Genomic DNA, 22,025 nt, shown 5'->3' with positions numbered 1-22,025 from the left:
GTATAACAGTGTAGTATAAGTGTTCAGCAGTGTTTAGTACAAGCCGTGGGTAAAATGGGGGAGTTGTCAGACTTCCAAAAAGGGCTAATCATTGGAGCCCATTTAGCAGGAGCATCTGTAACCTTAACAGCCCATTTGTTTGGTGTTTTAAGAACAAAAGCATGGCAAGACTTTATCAGTGAATAAGAATAGTGGTTAAAAACTGAAAGTGAATGATAGGGACCATGCGATCTCGGAGAAGGATTGTACCCAAACTAAACAGAACTACTGCAACAAAGTGACAGCAAACCTTAATATTCACCTTGAAGGCCATGTTTCCTCAAAAATAGACTATAGAAAGCTTCACAAAAACAACATCCATGAAAGAGCTACAACTGCTAAAACTTCAATCACAAACACCAATATGTGAAAAAATGGTGTAATAATCACAAAACTTGGACAAAGAAATATTGCCTATGTTTTCGAGGTGTTCACATTATTTTGTCTAACCCCTGCATATATTTACTAGGGGTGTAATGGTTCTCTGTATAAAAAAAAAAAAAACTCAGTACGCATGCAAATATTGAGTTCTCTTTCAAGTCTTGTGCTTGAATGGACAAAAATGTCAAAATGCACGAATTGATAAGTATCCTAGCAGACATAGTTTTTAAACATACAGTATCAGTGAACTGGATCCGTGCATTTTCTTAACGTGACAGCACATTTTTTAGGTTAATCAAACAAAAAACAAGGATTATTAATTGCTTTTAATTGAATACATTTTGTAACTTTAATAAGAATATATGTAATGCAATGTAAATGCAATGTCATTTTACATTTGATTACTTTATTCAATTTCTGTTAAAAACTGTTAGACCTACCTAAAAACCTGAAAAGCGTTTATTTTATTTGTAACTTTGCTCTATTGTATTTATTTGTGCTGTTGCTTATAGTTACATTATTTGTTCTTATTTTCTGTATTTTTATTTGACAGTATTTTTCCCCCTAAACATAGCACATAACGAAACATACCAAAACCGTGACTCTAAAACTGTAATATAAACCGTAAGTAATTTGTTACACCCCTAATATTTATGTATTCATAAGTTGTTGTTTTTTTGTACGGGTTTTCATTTATATTTCTATCTAAACCACCTCAGTGTCCCCTCATTCAGATCACAAGGACGAGGGGTTTGCATGTGGATACGGATCCAAAGACTCTAGCAACTGTCATAGACGGAGCTGGATACGCCGGAAACGCAAGGAGGAAAAGGAGAGGTTTGTGGCTGAAGGCCGTTGTCCTAGGTTGAAATTCTGAAAGTAGTAGACAAACACTGATAGTGAAGCTTTAATGGGTTAGACCAAAATGTTCTGTAAAGTTGTTTTGTGGTCACACTTAAGCTTTCACCATGAAGTGCTTGCAACTCTCTTTAATGGATTCGGCTGGTTTTGCAGTCTTGTCCCCAAGAGGACCAACACCAGCAGCGGAAAGGACAAGAAACGGACAGGCTCCAGCAGACATTCAACCATGCATGGCTCCACCCTTATATTCATCCTCATTGGGGTGCTCCTGTACTTAATGATGGGGGCCCTGGTGTTCAATGCCCTGGAGGCTCCAAATGAGGAATTCCATTATGATGAGCTGCAAGTCACCCGTCAGGAGTTCTTGGGCAACTACACATGTGTAAACCCTGACAATCTATCATATCTGATAGATGTAAGTATTGTTGCAAGTTCAATTATTTAGATTTTTTTTTTTTTTTTGTATACATTGGAAAAAAAGCATGCTTTTCCACATCCTGATAAGGGTTCTTTGTAATGGTACAAATTCTATGAGGTCTAGTAAAACCAATATGTTATGAATGCATGTAATGTTATATTATATATGCACTAAAAGCTTTAAAATATATAACGGTATATTCTAAAAGATTAAACATCTATATGTCCACAGCAGTTTAAATCAATACATTGTGATTTATTGTCAAACATACTGTCAATTTAAAACCAAAATTTAATGTCCAACAATAAATAGCCAACATTATTGCAATTTTTATATCAGACAACATTATTGTGCTTAGTCTGTTCTATAAAGAATGTGAAGGCTCTCTTTTCAGGATATGCAGAATAGACAATGGAAATGCACGCATGAATTTACAGATAAAAATATAACCATCAAATGTTTAAGTTATGCGCTCAAGCACATTAAAAACAAATGAACAGGGCAACCGAGATGAAATGATTACAGTAAAATGGCATCACTCGTGGAATTGTCCTTGCATGGTGCACGGAACAGTTGCATAAACTTAGCCTCTATGTTAAAGGGCACCTATTTTGTTAAATTTCCTCTTACACATTGTTTGAACATAAATGTGTGTCGGCAGTGTGTACACAACCACCCTATAAGAGCCCCTGCCCCTTTAATCACAGACACTAAAGTGTCCTTGCAGTCCGATCTATGTGCCCCCGGGCCGCGATTTATACCGACTCCCTGCAATGCGATTTCTACTGAGCAGGGACCCATTTGGATTCAAATTAGACCAATCTATGATTTTATGTAACTGACTTGAAAAATAGTATGGCCTATATTAAAGAAAAAAAATTAGATGACTAACTTGTTAGACTAGTATTATGTATTTTATGCAGCCAGCCACTGATTAATTCGAAATTCCTTTATTGATTGTTTTCATTAGATTGTTATTGATCAGTTCTAGAGTAAACTATTAGCTGTAAAGGTGCTGTATGTCATGTTTTTGACTGCACTAAAGCATAAAAATACCACAATATGTTTGCAGATATTTAGGAAACATGATAAGTTCACACACGTTCTCTGAAAAACAATACTACAGCCAGCTATTCTACTTTGAAATGTGCATTCTGTGTCGGAATGTCTGGTTTTGTTTTGGTCTGTATGATTCCGCCCACTGCCACAGTATTTTGACACCCCGGGTTGCCAGTTGGCGGAAAACACGTATTACAGTAATGGAGACCAGAAAACGAATTGGGTCAGAGATAGCAGATTCTACCAGACCTAAAAAGCCTCTAGTACATCTAAAAAGTACTATGATCAGAGGCATATTAAAATGCAGATAAAACATTCAAAATCAACTTACAGTGTTTTCGCCTACCATTGTCAATTGACCCTTTGCCAGGAGTTTGATTGATAGGCGATCTGACCAATCGTAAAGCCAAATCTGCAATTTCTTTCTGACAAATAAACCAAACAGGAGAGTAGATTAACGTCGTTGGACTTGACCTTGAAAATGGAGTGTATTGACATCTTTCCGCAGTTGAAACAAGAAAGGCCTTCCTTCTGATGTATTTTGTGCTATAACCAGTGCTACCAAATTTCTCATGAAATTGGGCTACTTTCATACTGTTGCCGAGGGTTTTTGTTTTTTGGTTATCCAGTCGGTTGAAGCGAAGCTCCCCGGAAAGTGATTTTAATAGTAAATTTCTCCCGCAACCCAAATGGTGTAGTTTTGAGTACCATTTGGGCTGGCTTTGTTACCTAGACCTGGCAAGCCTGGCTATAACTAGTAAAGGAAGAGATGATCGGTTCACGTGCCGCTTAAACTGTGGTGCTACAGCGATCTGTCACAACACATTAAAGAGCCACAAAATGATATTTATTGTTTGAATTTCATAAAAAATGACCAAATTTGAAAATTAAGACTTGTTTCATAGCACAAGTAACCTGCTCTGTCTTGTCTGTCTGTGTGTTGTTAGTGTCCTCTTTGCCCCACAATGTATTTTTCACTGTGTGAAAACATGATGTGTAGTGTGAGAGCGCCATGGTCTGTCAGACGTAGCTGGGGGGGGGGTTTGCGAAGGGTCAATTGCGCTAGTTCCTGTTGCGTGTCTTCAATCTGGCAACCTGGATGAGCATCGAGTCTGAGAAGGAAGGGGCAGGAGAAACAACCCTCTCCGATATTTTGAATTTGAACCACCATACCCATTTCAACCACTAGCTAAATTACATACTGCACCTTTAAGAAAACTTTCTTTTTACTGCCTTGCAGCATTGACTTCAGTATCAGTTATCATGTTAAGTAAGCCTGTGTTTAATATCTAATCTTTTTTCCCTATACTCCATTGTCTCTATACAGAAGGTGGCAGAGGCTATCAGTGTTGGAGTTGACCCCAACAGCAATGCCACATTCAGTACCAGTTGGGACCTGGCCAGCGCTTTCTTCTTCTGTGGCACCATTGTCACCACCATCGGTATGGGACTCCCATATTACTGGCTGAACACACCTGCATGTTAAAGCCAGAGCCTGGCCTGGCCTCTGCATTCTGGGGATCATTGGCACTGTGAGATGTCTAAAAATATCTGCCATCTGATCACTGCAAGTGTTTGTCTGTGGTCCAGGTTATGGGAACATCTCTCCAAAGACATTGTGGGGTCAGTTCTTCTGTATCTGCTATACACTGGTGGGCATTCCCTTGTTCGGATTTCTGTTGGCTGCCGCAGGAGATCATCTGGGGACGTCACTGAGGAACGCCATTGCTAAAGTTGAAGCTCTTTTATGGGTAAATGATGATGAAGACAAAAATAACCTCACAAGACAATCATTAATCAATATCATTGTAGTTTTTCTATAAACTGTCTTTCGTGGCTCTTATACATCAAGGTGCTGTAAACCTTAGTCACACAGTTTCATTTCAAGATTCTCTTGACATTTTTCTTCAGTTTTCTTTATCTTCTCCATTCAGAAGTGGAAGGTGAGCCCAACCATCGTGCGTGTCATCACCGCTGTGCTGTCCATACTGCTGGGTTGTGTTCTCTTCGTCTTTGTGCCAATTTTAGTCTTCCAGAAGGTTGAAAATTGGTCTCTGCTAGAATCCGCCTACTTTGTGGTCATCACCCTCACAACAGTGGGCTTTGGAGACTATGTTGCAGGTACCACTGAGTGAAATCTTGAAATGTTTCATCACTTGCAACAGTTTGATAAATAGCTTGCATTTTATTTCGAGATCAAATTGATTGACACTGAGATTTAAACCTGTAAGCATCTGTCTTGTCTCTTGTCTTCTTGCTCAAGAAGATGTTAAACCTCAGCGAAGACGTCATTTAATCTTGGCTCGTTCTGCCATGAAAAATAACATTAAAAAAACAAACCACTGCAGTCATCTTGTGGTGGGTGTTTAATGGGCTGATTATTTAATCTATGTTCAAATCCACCATTGCTTGCATTATTTAACTGGACATTTTGGTTTGGTATTCAAATGCCAAAACTGAAACTACAAAGCGACTTGCAATGCTAAACACCTCACCAAGAAACACACTTAAAGGAATAGTTCACCCAAAAATCTGTCTTCATCCACTCACCCTCATGTTGTTCCAAACATGTATGACCTATGCTGAACACAAAACAAGAATTCTGAAGAATATTTCAGCTGTTGTACATATTATGAATGTAAATGGATCCAAAAACATTCGGCAAAAAAACTCAAAAAAGCACACAAAGGTAGCATTCAATTAAAGGGTAAGTTCACCCAAAAATGAAAATACTGTCATTAATTACTCACCCTCATGTCATTCCATTCCATGTCATCTTCGGAACACAAATGAAGATATTTTTGATGAAATTCGAGAGCTTTCTGACCCTGCATAGACAGCAATGCAACTGACATGTTCAAGGCCTAGAAAGGTAGTAAGGACATTGTTAAAATAGTCCATGTGACATCAGTGGTTCAATCTTAATTTATGAAGCTACAAGAATACTTTTTGTGTGCAAAGTAAACAAAAACAGCAACTTTATTCAACAATTTGTTTCTCTTTCTAGTCAGTCTTCGACACTAGACTGACGTTCTACGCCAGAGCACTGACTCCTGCATCAGCAGCACCAAACGCATGTGTCATGGTACTCTCGAGAATGTGCAGCAAAGACTGACATGGAAGAAAAGAAATTGTTGAATAAAATCATTATTTTTGTTTTCTTTGCACACAAAAAGTATTCTCATAGCTTCATCAAATTACGGTTGAACCACAGATTCACTATTTTAACGATGTCCTTGCTACCTTTCTGGGACTTGAACATGTCAGTTGCGTTGCTGTCTATAAAGGGTCAGAAAGCTCTCAGATTTCATCAAAAATATCTTAATTTGTGTTCCAAATATGAACGAAGGTCTTACCAGTTTGGAATGACATTAGGGTAACTGACAAAATTTTCATTTTTGGGTGAACCATCCCTTTAACCCATACAATTTGACTGGTATATTCCAAGATATCTGTATCCAGATTATCATTTTGTATGATGAATAGATCAAAATAAACTTTTATTCACTCGCAAATCAAATCAAAACCTTGATCAACACACATATACAGACTACAACCAATATGCCGAGTCAAACCTCAAACATCAAATGCTGTCAAACCTTATTGGTTCTTGTCCAAACTTTTGAGGTTTGTCTCACCATTTTTCTCTTTCTATGCATGAATGTTTGCATTTCATTTCACAGCGAATAAAGGCTTAAACTGAATTAATTTAATGCTACATATATGCCCTTTTTGGAGCTTGAAAACTTTGGGTTTTTGACTTTCATCATATGGACAAAAACAAATGTAACCTTGAATATCTTTTGTGTTCAACAAGAGGAACTAAAGTCAAACAATTTTGGAACCACATGAGGGAGAGCAAATGATGACAGAACTTTCATTTTTGACTGAACTTTATCTTTAATTTGAATAAATGAATCATTATGTGTTTAGTGCATTTCTTGTTGTCCATTAGGTGATGGCGGTGATGCAGGTCAAGATCATTGGTACAAGCCTCTGGTGTGGTTCTGGGTTTTGTTTGGATTGGCCTACTTTGTGTCCATTCTTTCCATGATTGGGAACTGGATCCTGGTTCTAACCAAAAAAACCCGAGCTGAGGTAGGCCAATGATTAAATCATGATGTCTAATATAATTTTTTTTTTATAATCAAATGTCTTATGGAGTTTATGAATAAGATCAGTGTCTGGTCAGACTCAGCACTGCAACTCAAATGGGATTTTTAACTTTTCTCTTAATTCCTGCCCCTTCTATCTTCATGATAACCTTCCTTCCATTTTTCTTCATACCCGTAATTCACCACCACAACTTCTATTAACCTAAAATCTGTATCAAATTTCAGTCATTCTGTTCATGATGACATACAAATCTCTCCATAACTCTCAAGCCTTTCCATTTCTCCTGCCCTACTTTCTGCTCTCAGATGGAGGGGTTGAGAGCACATGCCTCAGACTTTACTCAGAACATCCAGAACATGTCTGTGGATTTTCGCATGTCTGGAAAATTTGAAGATCCTTTCAAGCGCACCAGGCGAAAGCGGCGTCACAGGCGCCACAGACACAATGGCAGTCCGGGTAGATCCGGAGAGGAAGGAAAAGAGGAGAATGAATCTGAATCAGACTCCTACTCAGGTTCATCGGATGAGTCGGAAAGCAGCTCTGAGTCTGAATCGGAGGTGACCCAGACAGAGCGCGTCCCAGAGGGAGGGGGTAGCAACAAGGGCAAAGATTTAGAGAAAGAGGAAAAACTCCACACCATGCCCAAAGATTCCATCTCTCAGCCCTTGGATTACTTTGGGGAAAATCTTGCATACATCGACGAGTCTTCAGATGCATTGAGTGGGAAGATTCACCTGAACCCCCTGCTGGATGTACCAGAATCGAACCCAGCTTCTACAGAAAGGCCCAAAAGGAGACGTCAAAGGAGACACTTGAGAAGGGATCAACAGAAACCCAAGACCCCCAAAACCAGTCCAAACGAACCAGAGAATAAACCGCCAAATGGGGACATTAGGCAGAAAGATCCACCTACGCCAAAGCTGTGAGTGTGAAGGTGTTCATGGGGTGTTTATTGTAGCTCCTAAGAAAAGCCTCTTTGGAATATAGTTTTGCAACTTTGCTAGCTTTAGGATATGCTGTGCTCCACTGGGAAGGCACCTGGCGTTATTCTCAGATTTTACTGGGACGAAATAAGAAACTATCCATGTGCCTATATTGAGAGGGGGTGGCAGGAGAAGAATCAGGTGTGGTCAAATCTTAGACTCCTCAGCATGAGTGAGAATTTTTATTGGGTAATCGGCCAGACACTTAGTGCCATCTACTGGACGTTCACTGTACATGACTGGGTCACTTGTTTAGGGATGCACAGACCTTCAGTGAATGTTTTATTCTGTGTGACTTTCGCAAATAATAAAGGAATGTCACCTTGATACTGTTACTAATCCAACTCAATTGATGATTACTGCTTGAGTTCATCAAACTGTAATCTTTTGTATTACTGGTAAATAACATTATGTGATCGAAGCCTGTTTCTGCTTCAAGTAAAAAAGAGGTACCGGTAATGGCGTCTTCATTTCTCATGACTACGATTTTACGTATCACAATTGTAATTTCACTTTTAGTAATTGTTACTTTCGCTCATGATTTCTCATTCTTGCAAATATATATATAGCAAACGACACTTCATATCTCACAATATGAATATTTCTCATAATTGTGACTTTTAATCCTCTACAGTTGCCACTTTTCTTGTAATTGTGACATTATTTCCTGTAATCACGACTTCCTATCTCACAAGTGTCATATATCCTGTTGCTACTTTGTCTTGTAATTGGAATGTTATTTCTTATAATTGCAACTTAATTTTTCAGAGCTGCAAATTTATTTCTCACAATTGTGACTTGTTCTCATAATTTGTTGTAATTGCAGCTTTATATCTTACAATTGACACTTTATGTCTGACAATGTAACTATTTTTCATAATTGCAGCTTTTTTCTTATAACTGTGAATCTGAATCTCACAGTTGCTACCTTATGTCTTGCAATAACTATTTCTCATGATTGCGACTTTTTCTCAATTGAAATTACAAATGACACTTTATATCTCAAAATATGACTTTCTCATTGTGAATTTTAATCTCACAGTTATTTTGTTATTGCAACTATATATCTCATAATTGCGATTTAACATCTTACAACTGTAATTTTTTCATTATTTCTCATAATAGCGATATGTCTCACAATTGCAAGTACAGGCTATTTCTCATAATTGACTATCTGAAAATTTCATAACTGCAACATCAAAAAATTGGCAATTTATATCTCATATTATGACTAATTTTCATAAATCCGCATTTCTCATAATTCTGACTTTTAATCTCAACTTTATTTCTCATAAGTGCAACTTTATTTCTGATAACTGCAACTTTTAATATTAAATAATTGTCCCTTTATTTTGCCATGTATCACATACTTTTGATTTTAAATCTCATTGTCTTTTAATTGCTAATTTCTCATAATTGTGACTTTACATCTCACAAATGAAAGTCTATTTTTCATAATTGCGACTTTATTTCTCATAGTTTGGTGTTTTTATTTTTTACTTTGATGCAGAAACAGACATTCATATTGTGTAGATACATCTCGAACAGGAAATCTGCATTCAGTGAGTGCGGCGTGTGTGTTTTCCCTTAACTCAAGAGTAACTCGAGAAGTTCAACCCTGCTAGGAACTAACATGAAACCACATCAGGACTCACCCGTAACAAGGTTTATTGCAATTCAGCACTGTAGTCAGTCCATTACATTTATATGGTCAAGTTACAGACAAAGGAGGAAGGAAAAGATGTACTTCGGTTACATAGTACCGTAATCCTTTTATTTTGTCACAGTCTGTATTTCACTGGGGTTTCATCTTCAGTGTTCACTTTAAAGAGCTTTATGTTAAAAAAAGTCAATTTACTTTGATTACATCAGAACTGTAGTACTTTCATAAAGTCATTACTGTCCAAAATGCCATTTAAAATAAATAAGACTATATGTGTGTAATGTGCTCACCACACTCATAGAGCTTGTTGATCCTCTGAATGTCAATGTTAGACATTTCCTTTCTCTGTCCAATCTGCACTGAAAGGTTAGGAATTGGAGTGATGGTTTCCTTGCCATACTGTATGGCGAAGGCAGCCCTACAGATGGAGAATGAGAGTGAATTGCCTTGAAGATGTACTTTATATATCTGTACTGAAGCATGATTTCAAAAGTAATATGGGTAAAGTTTTACCTTCCATAATGCATGATGGAATTGTAGTCATAAGGGGTATTCAGATTATTTGTGCCCTTCTTCTGAAAGTTGTATGCAGCTGCTGTGCAAGGGCAAACGAGTGTTCACTGGTACTGAGGTTTTCATTACAATAAAATAAAAAGATTGTTTTTTTAAAACACTTCTAGAATTTGAGATTTGTCCACGTTCACACGAACACATCCTCTGACCTTGTGGAATATTCTGCCAGTTGATCCGGATGTACTGGTCTCTGTCGCTCCTGGTGTGTTCGTGGTGGAACCCCAGAGAATGGATGAGCTCATGCTCAATGATCCCGTGAGAAACACAGCCGTCCACAGACAGAGACAAGTGCTGTTTATCTCCAGATCTCCCTACAGTAGATGAGCAGCTGTAAAGAAAGATATATGTTCAAAGAACTGAAATTCACAAAATCACCTGCAAATTACAGTATACTGATGTGTAAACTCAAATGTAGGACTACACTTAGGCCAAAAGTTAAATTTTTTCAATGTTTTGAAAGAAAACCCTTGAATTTATTTCATCAAACATACAATAATATCAGCAATGCTGTGATATATTATTACAATTTAAAATAACTGTTTTCTATTTTAATATATTTTAAAATGTCATTTTGTTCTCTGACGGCAAAGCTGAATATTCAGCAGCATTACTCCAGTCTTTAGTGTCACAGGATCATTGAGAAATCATTCTAATATGCTGATTTGATGCTCAAGAAACATTTATTATTATTATTAATGTTGAAAACAATAGTGCTGCTTAATACTTTTGAGAAAACGGTGATGCATTTTCAGAATTCTTTGATAATATTATAAATCTGTATAATATTATAAATGTCTTTACTGTCAGTTTTAATCAAATTAATGCATCCTTGCTGAATAAAAGTATTGATTTCTTAACTCATTATTCAGGTGTGGTCAAGCTCGCCCTAACAGATTCTCTATGCTGATGTAGTCCATTTGACTTGTAAAAGGACGCAGGTTTTTGCAGCGATGCTCTTCATTGCATTTTCAATCACTGCCTTCTCATCCTCATCTATCAAAAACACACACACAAAAAAAATATGTTATTGAGTTTTGATGCAGATATACAGAAAAGTGGATTTCTTGTTACTCACAGAAGTCAGAAGCAATGGTGTATGGCACTTCAAACCTGTCCAGATGGGGATTTTGGCCATTTGCAGTAGTGATATGGATATTTTCTCAAGAATTCTGGAGGCAAACAAAGGTAATAGTTATTTACTACTTGACTATGACCATGTTAGACATTTTTATGCTTTTTACTTATTATATAAATATACTAAACATTTAAAAATATCAATATATCTAATACAGTGGTTATTTTGTAACTTTATAATTAAAAAAGTACATACTTTATATACATATACTTTAAATGTTTAGTATATTTATATAATAAGTAAAAAGCATAAAAATGTCTAACATGGTCATAGTCAAGTAGTAAATAACTATTACCTTTGTTTGCCTCCAGAATTCTTGAGAAAATATCCATATCATCATGCTTCTCAGACTGGATATCTGAACAAAAGAATGGCAATCTTAAACCGTATTTTCTATATATTTGTGTATTTTATTGGTCTAAATCAGTGGTTCCTAATCCTGGAACTGGGGACCCAAAGTATAACATAAATTATTGACAGGTCATTCAAGAACAATTTGTTCATTGTGTCTGTCACGTTATTGAACAAAAGATTCTGAAGATATTGTAATCATTTATTTTTCTCATACATTATCTTTGGCTGCATTAAAGTGATTTAGTCATTTGGAATATGATCAAGATTGGGTAGGTGGATGTGTTTAGGGAATGCCACTCAAATTAATGAAATTACATGAATAAAGAACAATTAAGAGAGGTCTTCCCATAACTAGCATATGCCGCCCTTATTTAACACACCTGATTCTGATCATCAGAGCTGCAAGAATCTCTCTTATCGGAGTTAAGCACCACTGGTCTACCTGATCTGAAGAACACATCAGGGCTGAACAGAAACTCACCTTGATCAATGGGCAGCACCTGTGGAAAGAGCAGATATACAGAGTGAGCGAGTGAGTGTGAACGAAAGAATGAAGGATGCTCAACTCTGAGAGCTGCAGCTCTTACCTTAGCAGGAAGAGCTTGAGAGAGATTTAGCAGCACAGCTGAGATGGAGAAAAGCAATACGCAGTCCATTTTCCCTCAGTGGATCTAAAAAACATGTCTACCTGAGAGCTGAGCAGAAGCCTTTCTTATATAGAAGATATCTGGGAGTGTCCAGCATAGGGTTAAGGTTAAAATCAACACAGACCACTTGAAAAGATCCGAAAAGCTTCCAGCATAAGGTTACGTCAGCCTCACCACTATAAATAAGATTGAATTTTTGTTTGTTTTAGAATTAGACTAAAACAGCAACATTAGACATGACAACGAAATGCCCATATCGCTCTAACAGTCTAAATAAGTTGTAAGAGTTCATTTTATTTACACTATCTGTTTGGAGTCAATCAGATTTAAAAAATAATAATAAATATAGCTGCGAGCAGCGATGACGGGCCCAAGCCGTCAGCATACGCCACCCCGGTGGCATCGATAAAACGGTGCCCAGCGAGCACAAGCATCACAGTAACCCTCTGGCAGTTTGGTTTTAAGGGATACGGCAATTAAAGGGTTAATCCAAACCATCAACTCAGTGAAACACACACACACACAGAACAACATATAAAACTTTAAATTCTGTGAAAATATATTTTTCATTGGTAGTTGATGTTAGTTAATGCATTTACTAATGCTAACAAATGAGAAATTATTATAGTTACCAAAGGTTTTAATGATTTATAAGCTTTTTTTAATGATTTATTTTTCCATTAACTAACATGAATAATTTTTTCTAACACAAATTAATAAAGTAAAAAATATATTGTTAATATTTAATGTTATTTGTGAATTAACCAATGTTAAAAAACAACATTATTTAACTGTTGTTAATTTACATCATTAATAAATATATACCATTTAATGTTTATCAAAATCAATTCCAAAATGTGTTAATATATTATTACATTTTAAAGTTTTATTTTTTGAACATGACTATTTTTCTAATATTAAAAATATTTTGTTCATTGTTAGTTCATTGTAAGTTCATACTATCAATGAAGAATTAACATGTTGTAAAAAATACATTTTTCATTGTTAGTTCATGTTAATTAATGCATTCCCTACTGTTAACAAATGAGACTTAATTATAAAGTGTTATCAAAACCTTTAATGCTTTATAAGCATTTTTTAAGGATTTTATTGAGAAGTTTAAACAGACCCTCTCTCTCTCTCTCTCTCTCTCTCTCTCTCCCTCCACACTCACTGAACTCACACAGTCAGTCACCCACCCAGTCACCTACCGCACACATTAGAAGCACAGAGACAGGAGAACTCTGATAAGTTTGAAAATGTTCTCCTCTGTATAGTGTATTGTAAATTCATGGAATTAATAACATATCCTCAGACTGTATTGTTCTGTGTATGTAATTTTTTATGAAGTGTTTTGAAGCTGCTCTTAAAAGATAAAAAAAAAGAAAAGTGTTATTTTTTACTGTGACTTTAATAAATTGCCATTAAATCACCGTTCAAGATATCCTAAATCCGTCCGCAATGTAGTATCTTCAGTATCTTGGAAGCATGTGAAAAAATGTTTGGTGTGAATTGTTGGTTTCTGCTTGGGAGGAGTATGAATTTGTTTACAGCCCGTTTAAAAAAAAAAAAAACACATAAAAAAAAAAAATAGCCGATTTCCTGTTGGTCGTAGCTAATGACTGTAAATTAGAAAGTTGTCCGGATTAATAAGAACAATTTATGTACCGAGTTTGGTGTCTGTAGCTATCATTATATATATATAATCATTAATAATTATATACCATTTAATGTTGATCAATATTAATTCCAAAATGTGTTTATATATTATTACATTTTAAAGTTTATCTTTTGAACATGACTAATTTTCTAACATTAAAAAGATTAATAAATGCTTTAAAAAAATTGTTCTTTGTTAGTTCATACTATCATGGAAGAATTAACATGCTGTAAAAATATATTTTTCATTGTTAGTTCACGTTAATTAATGCATTTCCTAATGTTAAGAATTGAGACCTTATTATAAAGTGTTATCAAAATCTTTAATGATTTATAAGCATTTTTTAAAGATTTAAAAAAACAGACCCTCTCTCTCTCTTTCTCTCTCTCACCCACTGGCTCAATCCACACAGTCACTCACACAGTCACTCACACCCCACCCCACCCCCACCCCTCACTCAGCTGCAGGCTGACAGGGATCTCTCACTCAGAAGCAGTCTAAGTCTAACTCTCTGATAGTTTTCAAATTTTCTCCTCTGCATAGTGTATTGTAAATTCATAAAATTAATCACATATCCTCAGACTGTATTGTTCTGTGTATGTAATTTTTTATGAAGTGTTTGGAAGCTGCTCTTAAAAGATAAAAAAAAAAAAGAAATGATCTTTTTTACTGTAACTTTAATAAATTGCCATTAAATCATCGTTCAAGATATCCTAAATCCGTCCGCAATTTAGCATCTTCAGTATTTTGGCATCATGATAAAAAATGTTTGGTGTGATTTCCGTGTTTCTGCTTGGAGGAGTATTAATTTGTTTACAGCCCGTTTTTAAAAAAAACCCACATTAAAATAAATATAGCCGACTTCCTGTTGGTCGTAGCTAATGACTGTAAATTAGAAAGTTGTCCGGATTAATTAGAACAATTTATGTACCGAGTTTGGGGTCTGTAGCTAAAACTAACCCCCTCATTTTTGACAAAAGGTGGCGCTATAGAGTGCCTCTTCCACGCCCGTATATGAGCTTTTTCCAGTGTCTAACTATCATTAATACTCATATGTGTGTTGAGTTTCATGACATTCTAAACATGTTATCTGCCTCAAAATCACCAGAAACGAATTTTCAACTTTGACACGTTGCCATGGCAACATAATTTTAGATATCAATCTTCCCTTCACAGTTTTACATCGGCCGTGTTTTGACATTATTCTGGTGAAGTTTGAAGCAAATCGAGTAAAAATAAGATGCTGAATTCAAAGCATTTTGAAAACGACACACTTCCTGCAGCCAGTTGGTGGCGCTATAACTTTCAGTCATAATAGTCACATCTATCCGATCGGCATCATACAAAGAACAAATCACTGAAGTTTGATCTACATCATACAATGTATGTGGACGTTATTAGGCATTTCCTGGGTCTCATTTTTCGCCATAACTTCATCGCCTCGCCACGGGCAAACCGTTCGACATATCAAAAATATCTTCGCAATTTAGCGTCCCCAATGTCCTGAGATCATGTTCACCGAGTTTGGTGGCAATCGTATGGAAATCCTCAGAGGAGTATATCAAATTCCAGAGCATGCGCTTTTTAAACAGCCCTGAATAGCCGACTTCCTGTTGGGCGGAGCCTATGACATGCTGCGCGGAAGTTGTTCAGCTCAATGAGTTCTATATGTGTACCGAGTTTCATATGAATACGTGCAAGTATGTGTGAGCTATACATCAAGCTTTCTGACAATTTTCCAGGGGGCGCCGTAGAGCCCCTGTGCCACGCCCGGGTCCCAGCCTCAGCGGCGTCCTAATGGCCGCAGGTTCCAACGTGCGTGCCAATTTTCGAGAGTTTTCGGGCACGTTAAGGCCCCCAAAAGTGCCCGGATGATTGAAATAAAAAAAAAAAAATAAAAAAATAAAAAAATAAATATAGCTGCAAGCAGCGATGACGGGCCCAAGCCGTCAGCATACGCCACCCCGGTGGCATCGATAAAACGGTGCCCAGCGAGCACACGCATCACAGTAACCCTCTGGCAGTTTGGTTTTAAGGGATACGGCAATTAAAGGGTTAATCCAAACCATCAACTCTGTGAAACACACACACACACAGAACAACATATAAAACTTTAAATTCTGTGAAAATATATTTTTCATTGGTAGTTCATGTTAGTTAATGCATTTACAAATGCTAACAAATGAGAAATTATTATAGTTACCAAAGGTTTTAATGATTTATAAGCATTTTTTAATGATTTATTTTTCCATTAACTAACATTAATAATTTTTTCTAACACAAATGAATAAAGTAAAAAATATATTGTTAATATTTAATGTTATTTGTGAATTAACCAATGTTAAAAAACAACATTATTTAACTGTTGTTAATTTACATCATTAATAAATATATACCATTTAATGTTGATCAAAATCAATTCCAAAATGTGTTAATATATTATTACATTTTAATGTTTTATCTTTTGAACATGACTATTTTTCTAATATTACAAATATTTTGTTCATTGTTAGTTCATTGTAAGTTCATACTATCAATGAAGAATTAACATGCTGTAAAAAATATATTTTTCATTGTTAGTTCATGTTAATTAATGCCTTCCCTACTGTTAACAAATGAGACTTAATTATAAAGTGTTATCAAAACCTTTAATGCTTTATAAGCATTTTTTAAGGATTTTATTGAGATGTTTAAACAGACCCCCTCTCTCTCTCTCTCCCCCTCCACACTCACTGAACTCACACAGTCAGTCACCCACCCAGTCACCTACCGCACACATTAGAAGCACAGAGACAGGAGATCTCTGATAGTTTTAAAATGTTCTCCTCCGCATAGTGTATTGTAAATTCATGAATTAATCACATATCCTCAGACTGTCTTGTTCTGTGTATGTAATTTTTTATGAAGTGTTTGGAAGCTGCTCTTAAAAGAAAAAAAAAAAAAAAGTTTTCTCTTTTTTACTGTAACTTTAATAAATTGCCATTAAAACGCAGTTCAAGATATCCTAAATCTGTCTGCAATTAGCATCTTCAGTATTTTGGCATCGTGAGAAAAAATATTTGGTGTGATTTCCGTGTTTCTGATTGGAGGAGTATGAATTTGTTTACAGCGCGTTTAAAAAAAAAAAAACCCACATTAAAATAAATATAGCCGACTTCCTGTTGGTCGTAGCTAATGACTGTAAATTAGAAAGTTGTCCGGATTAATAAGAACAATTTATGTACCGAGTTTGGTGTCTGTAGCTATCATTATATATATATATATATATATATATATAAAATCATTAATAATTATATACCATTTAATATTGATCAATATTAATTCCAAAATGTGTTAATATATTATTAAATTTTAAAGTTTATCTTTTGAACATGACTATTTTTCTAACATTAAAAAGATTAATAAATGCTTTAAAAAAAATTGTTCTTTGTTAGTTCATACTATCATGGAAGAATTAACATGCTGTAAAAATATATTTTTCATTGTTAGTTCAGTTAATTAATGCATTTCCTAATGTTAAGAAATGAGACCTTATTATAAAGTGTTATAAAAATCTTTAATGATTTATAAGCATTTTTTTAAGATTTTAAAAAACAGACCCTCTCTCTCTCTTTCTCTCTCTCACCCACTGCCTCAATCCACACAGTCACTGACAGCCCACCCCACCCCCACCCCTCAATCAGAGGCAGACTGGCAGGAGCTCTCACTCAGCAGTTTAATAACTCTCTGATAGTTTTTTAATTTTCTGCTCTCCATAGTGTATTGTAAATTCATGAAATTAATCACATATCCTCAGACTGTATTGTTATGTGCATGTAATTTTTTATGAAGTGTTTGGAAGCTGCTCTTAAAAGATAAAAAAAAAAAAAAAATCTATTTTTTACAGTAACTTTAATAAATTGCCATTAAATCATCGTTCAAGATATCCTAAATCCGTCCGCAATTTAGCATCTTTAGTATTTTGGCATCATGAGAAAAAATGTTTGGTGTGATTTACGTGTTTCTGTTTGGAGGAGTATGAATTTGTTTACAGCCTGTTTTAAAAAAAAACCCACTTTAAAATAAATATAGCCGACTTCCTGTTGGTCGTAGCTAATGACTGTAAATTAGAAAGTTGTCCGGATTAATAAGAACAATTTATGTACCGAGTTTGGTGTCTGTAGCTAAAACTAACCCCCCCATTTTTGACAAAAGGTGGCGCTATAGAGTGCCTCTTCCACGCCCGTTTATGAGCTTTTTCCAGTGTCTAACTATCATTAATACTGATATGTGTGTTGAGTTTCATGACATTCTAAACATGTTATCTGCCTCAAAATCACCAGAAACGAATTTTCAACTTTGACACGTTGCCATGGCAACATAATTTTAGATATCAATATTCCCTTCACAGTTTTACATCGGCCGTGTTTTGACATTATTCTGGTGAAGTTTGAAGCAAATCGAGTAAAAATAAGATGCTGAATTCAAAGCATTTTGAAAATGACACACTTCCTGCAGCCAGTTGGTGGCGCTATAACTTTCAGTCATAATAGTCACATCTATCCGATCGGCATCATACAACGAACAAACCACTGAAGTTTGATCTACATCATACAATGTATGTGGACGTTATTAGGCATTTCCTGGGTCTCATTTTTCGCCATAACTTCATCGCCTCGCCACGGGCAAACCGTTCGACATATCAAAAATATCTTCGCAATTTAGCGTCCCCAATGTCTTGAGATCATGTTCACCGAGTTTGGTGGCAATCGTATGGAAATCCTCAGAGGAGTATATCAAATTCCAGAGCATGCGCTTTTTAAACAGCCCTGAATAGCCGACTTCCTGTTGGGCGGAGCCTAAGACATGCAGCGTGAAAGTTGTTCGGCTCAATGAGTTCTATATGTGTACCGAGTTTCATATGAATACGTGCAAGTATGTGTGAGCTATACATCAAGCTTTCTGACAATCTTCCAGGGGGCGCCGTAGAGCCCCTGTGCCACGCCCGGGTCCCAGCGTCTGTGGCGTCCTAATGGCCGCAGGTTCCAATGTGCGTGCCAATTTTCAAGAGTTTTCGGGCACGTTAAGGCCCCCAAAAGTACCCGGATAGTCGAAATAAAAAATAATAAAAAAAATAATAATCCTTAGAAGAACAATAGGGCCCTGCGCCTTACTGGCTTGGGCCCTAAATATAGCTGCGAGCAGCGATGACGGGCCCAAGCCGTCAGCATACGCCACCCCGGTGGCATCGATAAAACGGTGCCCAGCGAGCACAAGCATCACAGTAACCCTCTGGCAGTTTGGTTTTAAGGGATACGGCAATTAAAGGGTTAATCCAAACCATCAACTCAGTGAAACACAGACACACAGAACAACATATAAAACTTTAAATTCTGTGAAAATATATTTTTCATTGGTAGTTGATGTTAGTTAATGCATTTACTAATGCTAACAAATGAGAAATTATTATAGTTACCAAAGGTTTTAATGATTTATAAGCATTTTTTAATGATTTATTTTTCCATTAACTAAAATGAATAATTTTTTCTAACACAAATGAATAAAGTAAAAAATATATTGTTAATATTTAATGTTATTTGTGAATTAACCAATGTTAAAAAACAACATTATTTAACTGTTGTTAATTTACATCATTAATAAATATATACCATTTAATGTTGAAATCAATGTTTTAATGTTTAAAATCAATTCCAAAATGTGTTAATATATTAAATTTTAAAGTTTTATCTTTTGAACATGACTATTTTTCTAATATTAAAAATATTTTGTTCATTGTTAGTTCATTGTAAGTTCATACTATCAATGAAGAATTAACATGCTTTAAAAAATATATTTTTCATTGTTAGTTCATGTTAATTAATGCATTCCCTACTGTTAACAAATGAGACTCAATTATAAAGTGTTATCAAAACCTTTAATGCTTTAAGCATTTTTTAAGGATTTTATTGAGAAGTTTAAACAGACTCTCTCTCTCTCTCTCTCTCTCTCTCTCTCTCTCTCTCTCTTCTCTCTCTCTCTCTCTCTCCCCCTCCACACTCACTGAACTCACACAGTCAGTCACTCACCCAGTCACCTACCGCACACATTAGAAGCACAGTGACAGGATATCTCTGATAAGTTTTAAAATTTTCTTCTCGCCATAGTGTACTGTAAATTCATGGAATTAATCACATATCCTCAGACTGTCTTGTTCTGTGTTTGGTGTGAATTTGTGGTTTCTGCTTGGAGGTGTATGAATTTGTTTACAGCCCGTTTTGAAAAAAAAAAACATAAAAAAAAAAAAGCCGACTTCCTGTTGGTCGTAGCTAATGTCTGTAAATTAGAAAGTTGTCCGGCTTAATGTGAACAATTTATGTACCAAGTTTGGTGTCTGTAGCTATCATTATATATATATATATAATCATTAATAATTATATTCCATTTAATGTTGATCAATATTAATTCCAAAATGTGTTAATATATTATTAAATTTTAAAGTTTCTCTTTTGAACATGACTATTTTTCTAACTTTAAAAATATTTTGTTCATTGTTAGTTCATTGTAAGTTCATACTATCAATGAAGAATTAACATGCTGTAAAAAATTATATTTTTCATTGTTAGTTCATGTTAATTAATGCATTCCCTACTGTTAACAAATGAGACTTAATTATAAAGTGTTATCAAAACCTTTAATGCTTTATAAGCATTTTTTAAAGATTTAAAAAAAACAGACCCTCTCTCTCTTTCTCTCTCTCACCCAGCTCCTCAATCCACACAGTCACTCACACCCCACCCCACCCCCACCCCCTCACTCAGCTGCAGGCTGACAGGGAACTCTCACTCATAGAAGCATTGTAACAACTGTCTGATAGTTTTTAAATTTTCTCCTAAGCATAGTGTATTGTAAATTCATGAAATTAATCACATATCGTCAGACTGTATTGTTCTGTGTATGTAATTTTTTATGAAGTGTTTGGAAGCTGCTCTTAAAAGATAAAAAAAAAAAAAAAAATCTCTTTTTTACTGTAACTTTAATAAATTGCCATTAAATCATCGTTCAAGATATCCTAAATCCGTCCGCAATTTAGCATCTTCAGTATTTTGGCATCATGAGAAAAAATGTTTGGTGTGATTTCCGTGTTTCTGCTTGGAGGAGTATTAATTTGTTTACAGCCCGTTTTAAAAAAAAACCCACATTAAAATAAATATAGCCGACGTCCTGTTGGTCGTAGCTAATGACTGTAAATTAGAAAGTTGTCCGGATTAATAAGAACAATTTATGTACCGAGTTTGGTGTCTGTAGCTAAAACTAACCCCCCCATTTTTGACAAAAGGTGGCGCTATAGAGTGTCTCTTCCACGCCCGTTTATGAGCTTTTTCCAGTGTCTAACTATCATTAAAATGGATATGTGTGTTGAGTTTCATGACATTCTAAACATGTTATCTGCCTCAAAATCACCAGAAACGAATTTTCAACTTTGACACGTTGCCATGGCAACATAATTTTAGATATCAATATTCCCTTCACAGTTTTACATCGGCCGTGTTTTGACATTATTCTGGTGAAGTTTGAAGCAAATCGAGTAAAAATAAGATGCTGAATTCAAATCATTTTGAAAACGACACACTTCCTGCAGCCAGTTGGTGGCGCTATAACTTTCAGTCATAATAGTCACATCTATCCGATCGGCATCACACAACGAACAAACCACTGGAGTTTGATCTACATCATACAATGTATGTGGACGTTATTAGGCATTTCCTGGGTCTCATTTTTCGCCATAACTTCATCGCCTCGCCACGGGCAAACCGTTCGACATATCAAAAATATCTTCGCAATTTAGCGTCCCCAATGTCTTGAGATCATGTTCACCGAGTTTGGTGGCAATCGTATGGAAATCCTCAGAGGAGTATATCAAATTCCAGAGCATGCGCTTTTTAAACAGCCCTGAATAGCCGACTTCCTGTTGGGCGGAGCCTAAGACATGCAGCGTGAAAGTTGTTCAGCTCAATGAGTTCTATATGTGTACCGAGTTTCATATGAATACGTGCAAGTATGTGTGAGCTATACATCAAGCTTTCTGACAATTTTCCAGGGGGCGCCGTAGAGCCCCTGTGCCACGCCCGGGTCCCAGCCTCAGCGGCGTCCTAATGG

At 35.8% G+C, this 22,025-nt stretch overlaps 2 protein-coding genes across 2 annotated transcripts; one reads left to right on the top strand and one right to left on the bottom strand.

Moving 5' to 3' along the window:
- Positions 1-1,007: 1,007 nt before the first annotated feature.
- LOC306856294 (potassium channel subfamily K member 4-like) lies at positions 1,008-10,187 on the top strand. Its single transcript, XM_079395472.1, has 6 exons — positions 1,008-1,696; positions 4,086-4,200; positions 4,349-4,509; positions 4,693-4,879; positions 6,714-6,856; positions 7,180-10,187. Exons 1-6 carry the CDS (start codon positions 1,346-1,348, stop codon positions 7,798-7,800), a joined length of 1,578 nt encoding a protein of 525 aa, XP_079251598.1. The 5' UTR covers positions 1,008-1,345; the 3' UTR covers positions 7,801-10,187.
- Positions 9,788-12,238, bottom strand: LOC306855618 (hatching enzyme 1.2-like; the record flags this gene model as incomplete). The annotated part of the gene is made up of 6 exons (XM_079394387.1): positions 9,788-9,938; positions 10,034-10,115; positions 10,243-10,421; positions 11,524-11,543; positions 11,963-12,082; positions 12,170-12,238. The coding sequence occupies 6 exons, from the start codon at positions 12,236-12,238 to the stop codon at positions 9,788-9,790; spliced, it is 621 nt and encodes a 206-aa protein (XP_079250513.1).
- Between the last annotated feature and the right edge of the window lie 9,787 nt (positions 12,239-22,025).

This window comes from Barbus barbus (assembly GCF_936440315.1).
Source record: "Barbus barbus genome assembly, chromosome: 36".
Classification (NCBI taxonomy): Eukaryota; Metazoa; Chordata; class Actinopteri; order Cypriniformes; family Cyprinidae; genus Barbus; species Barbus barbus.
This window is presented reverse-complemented; position numbering and strand designations above follow the sequence as displayed.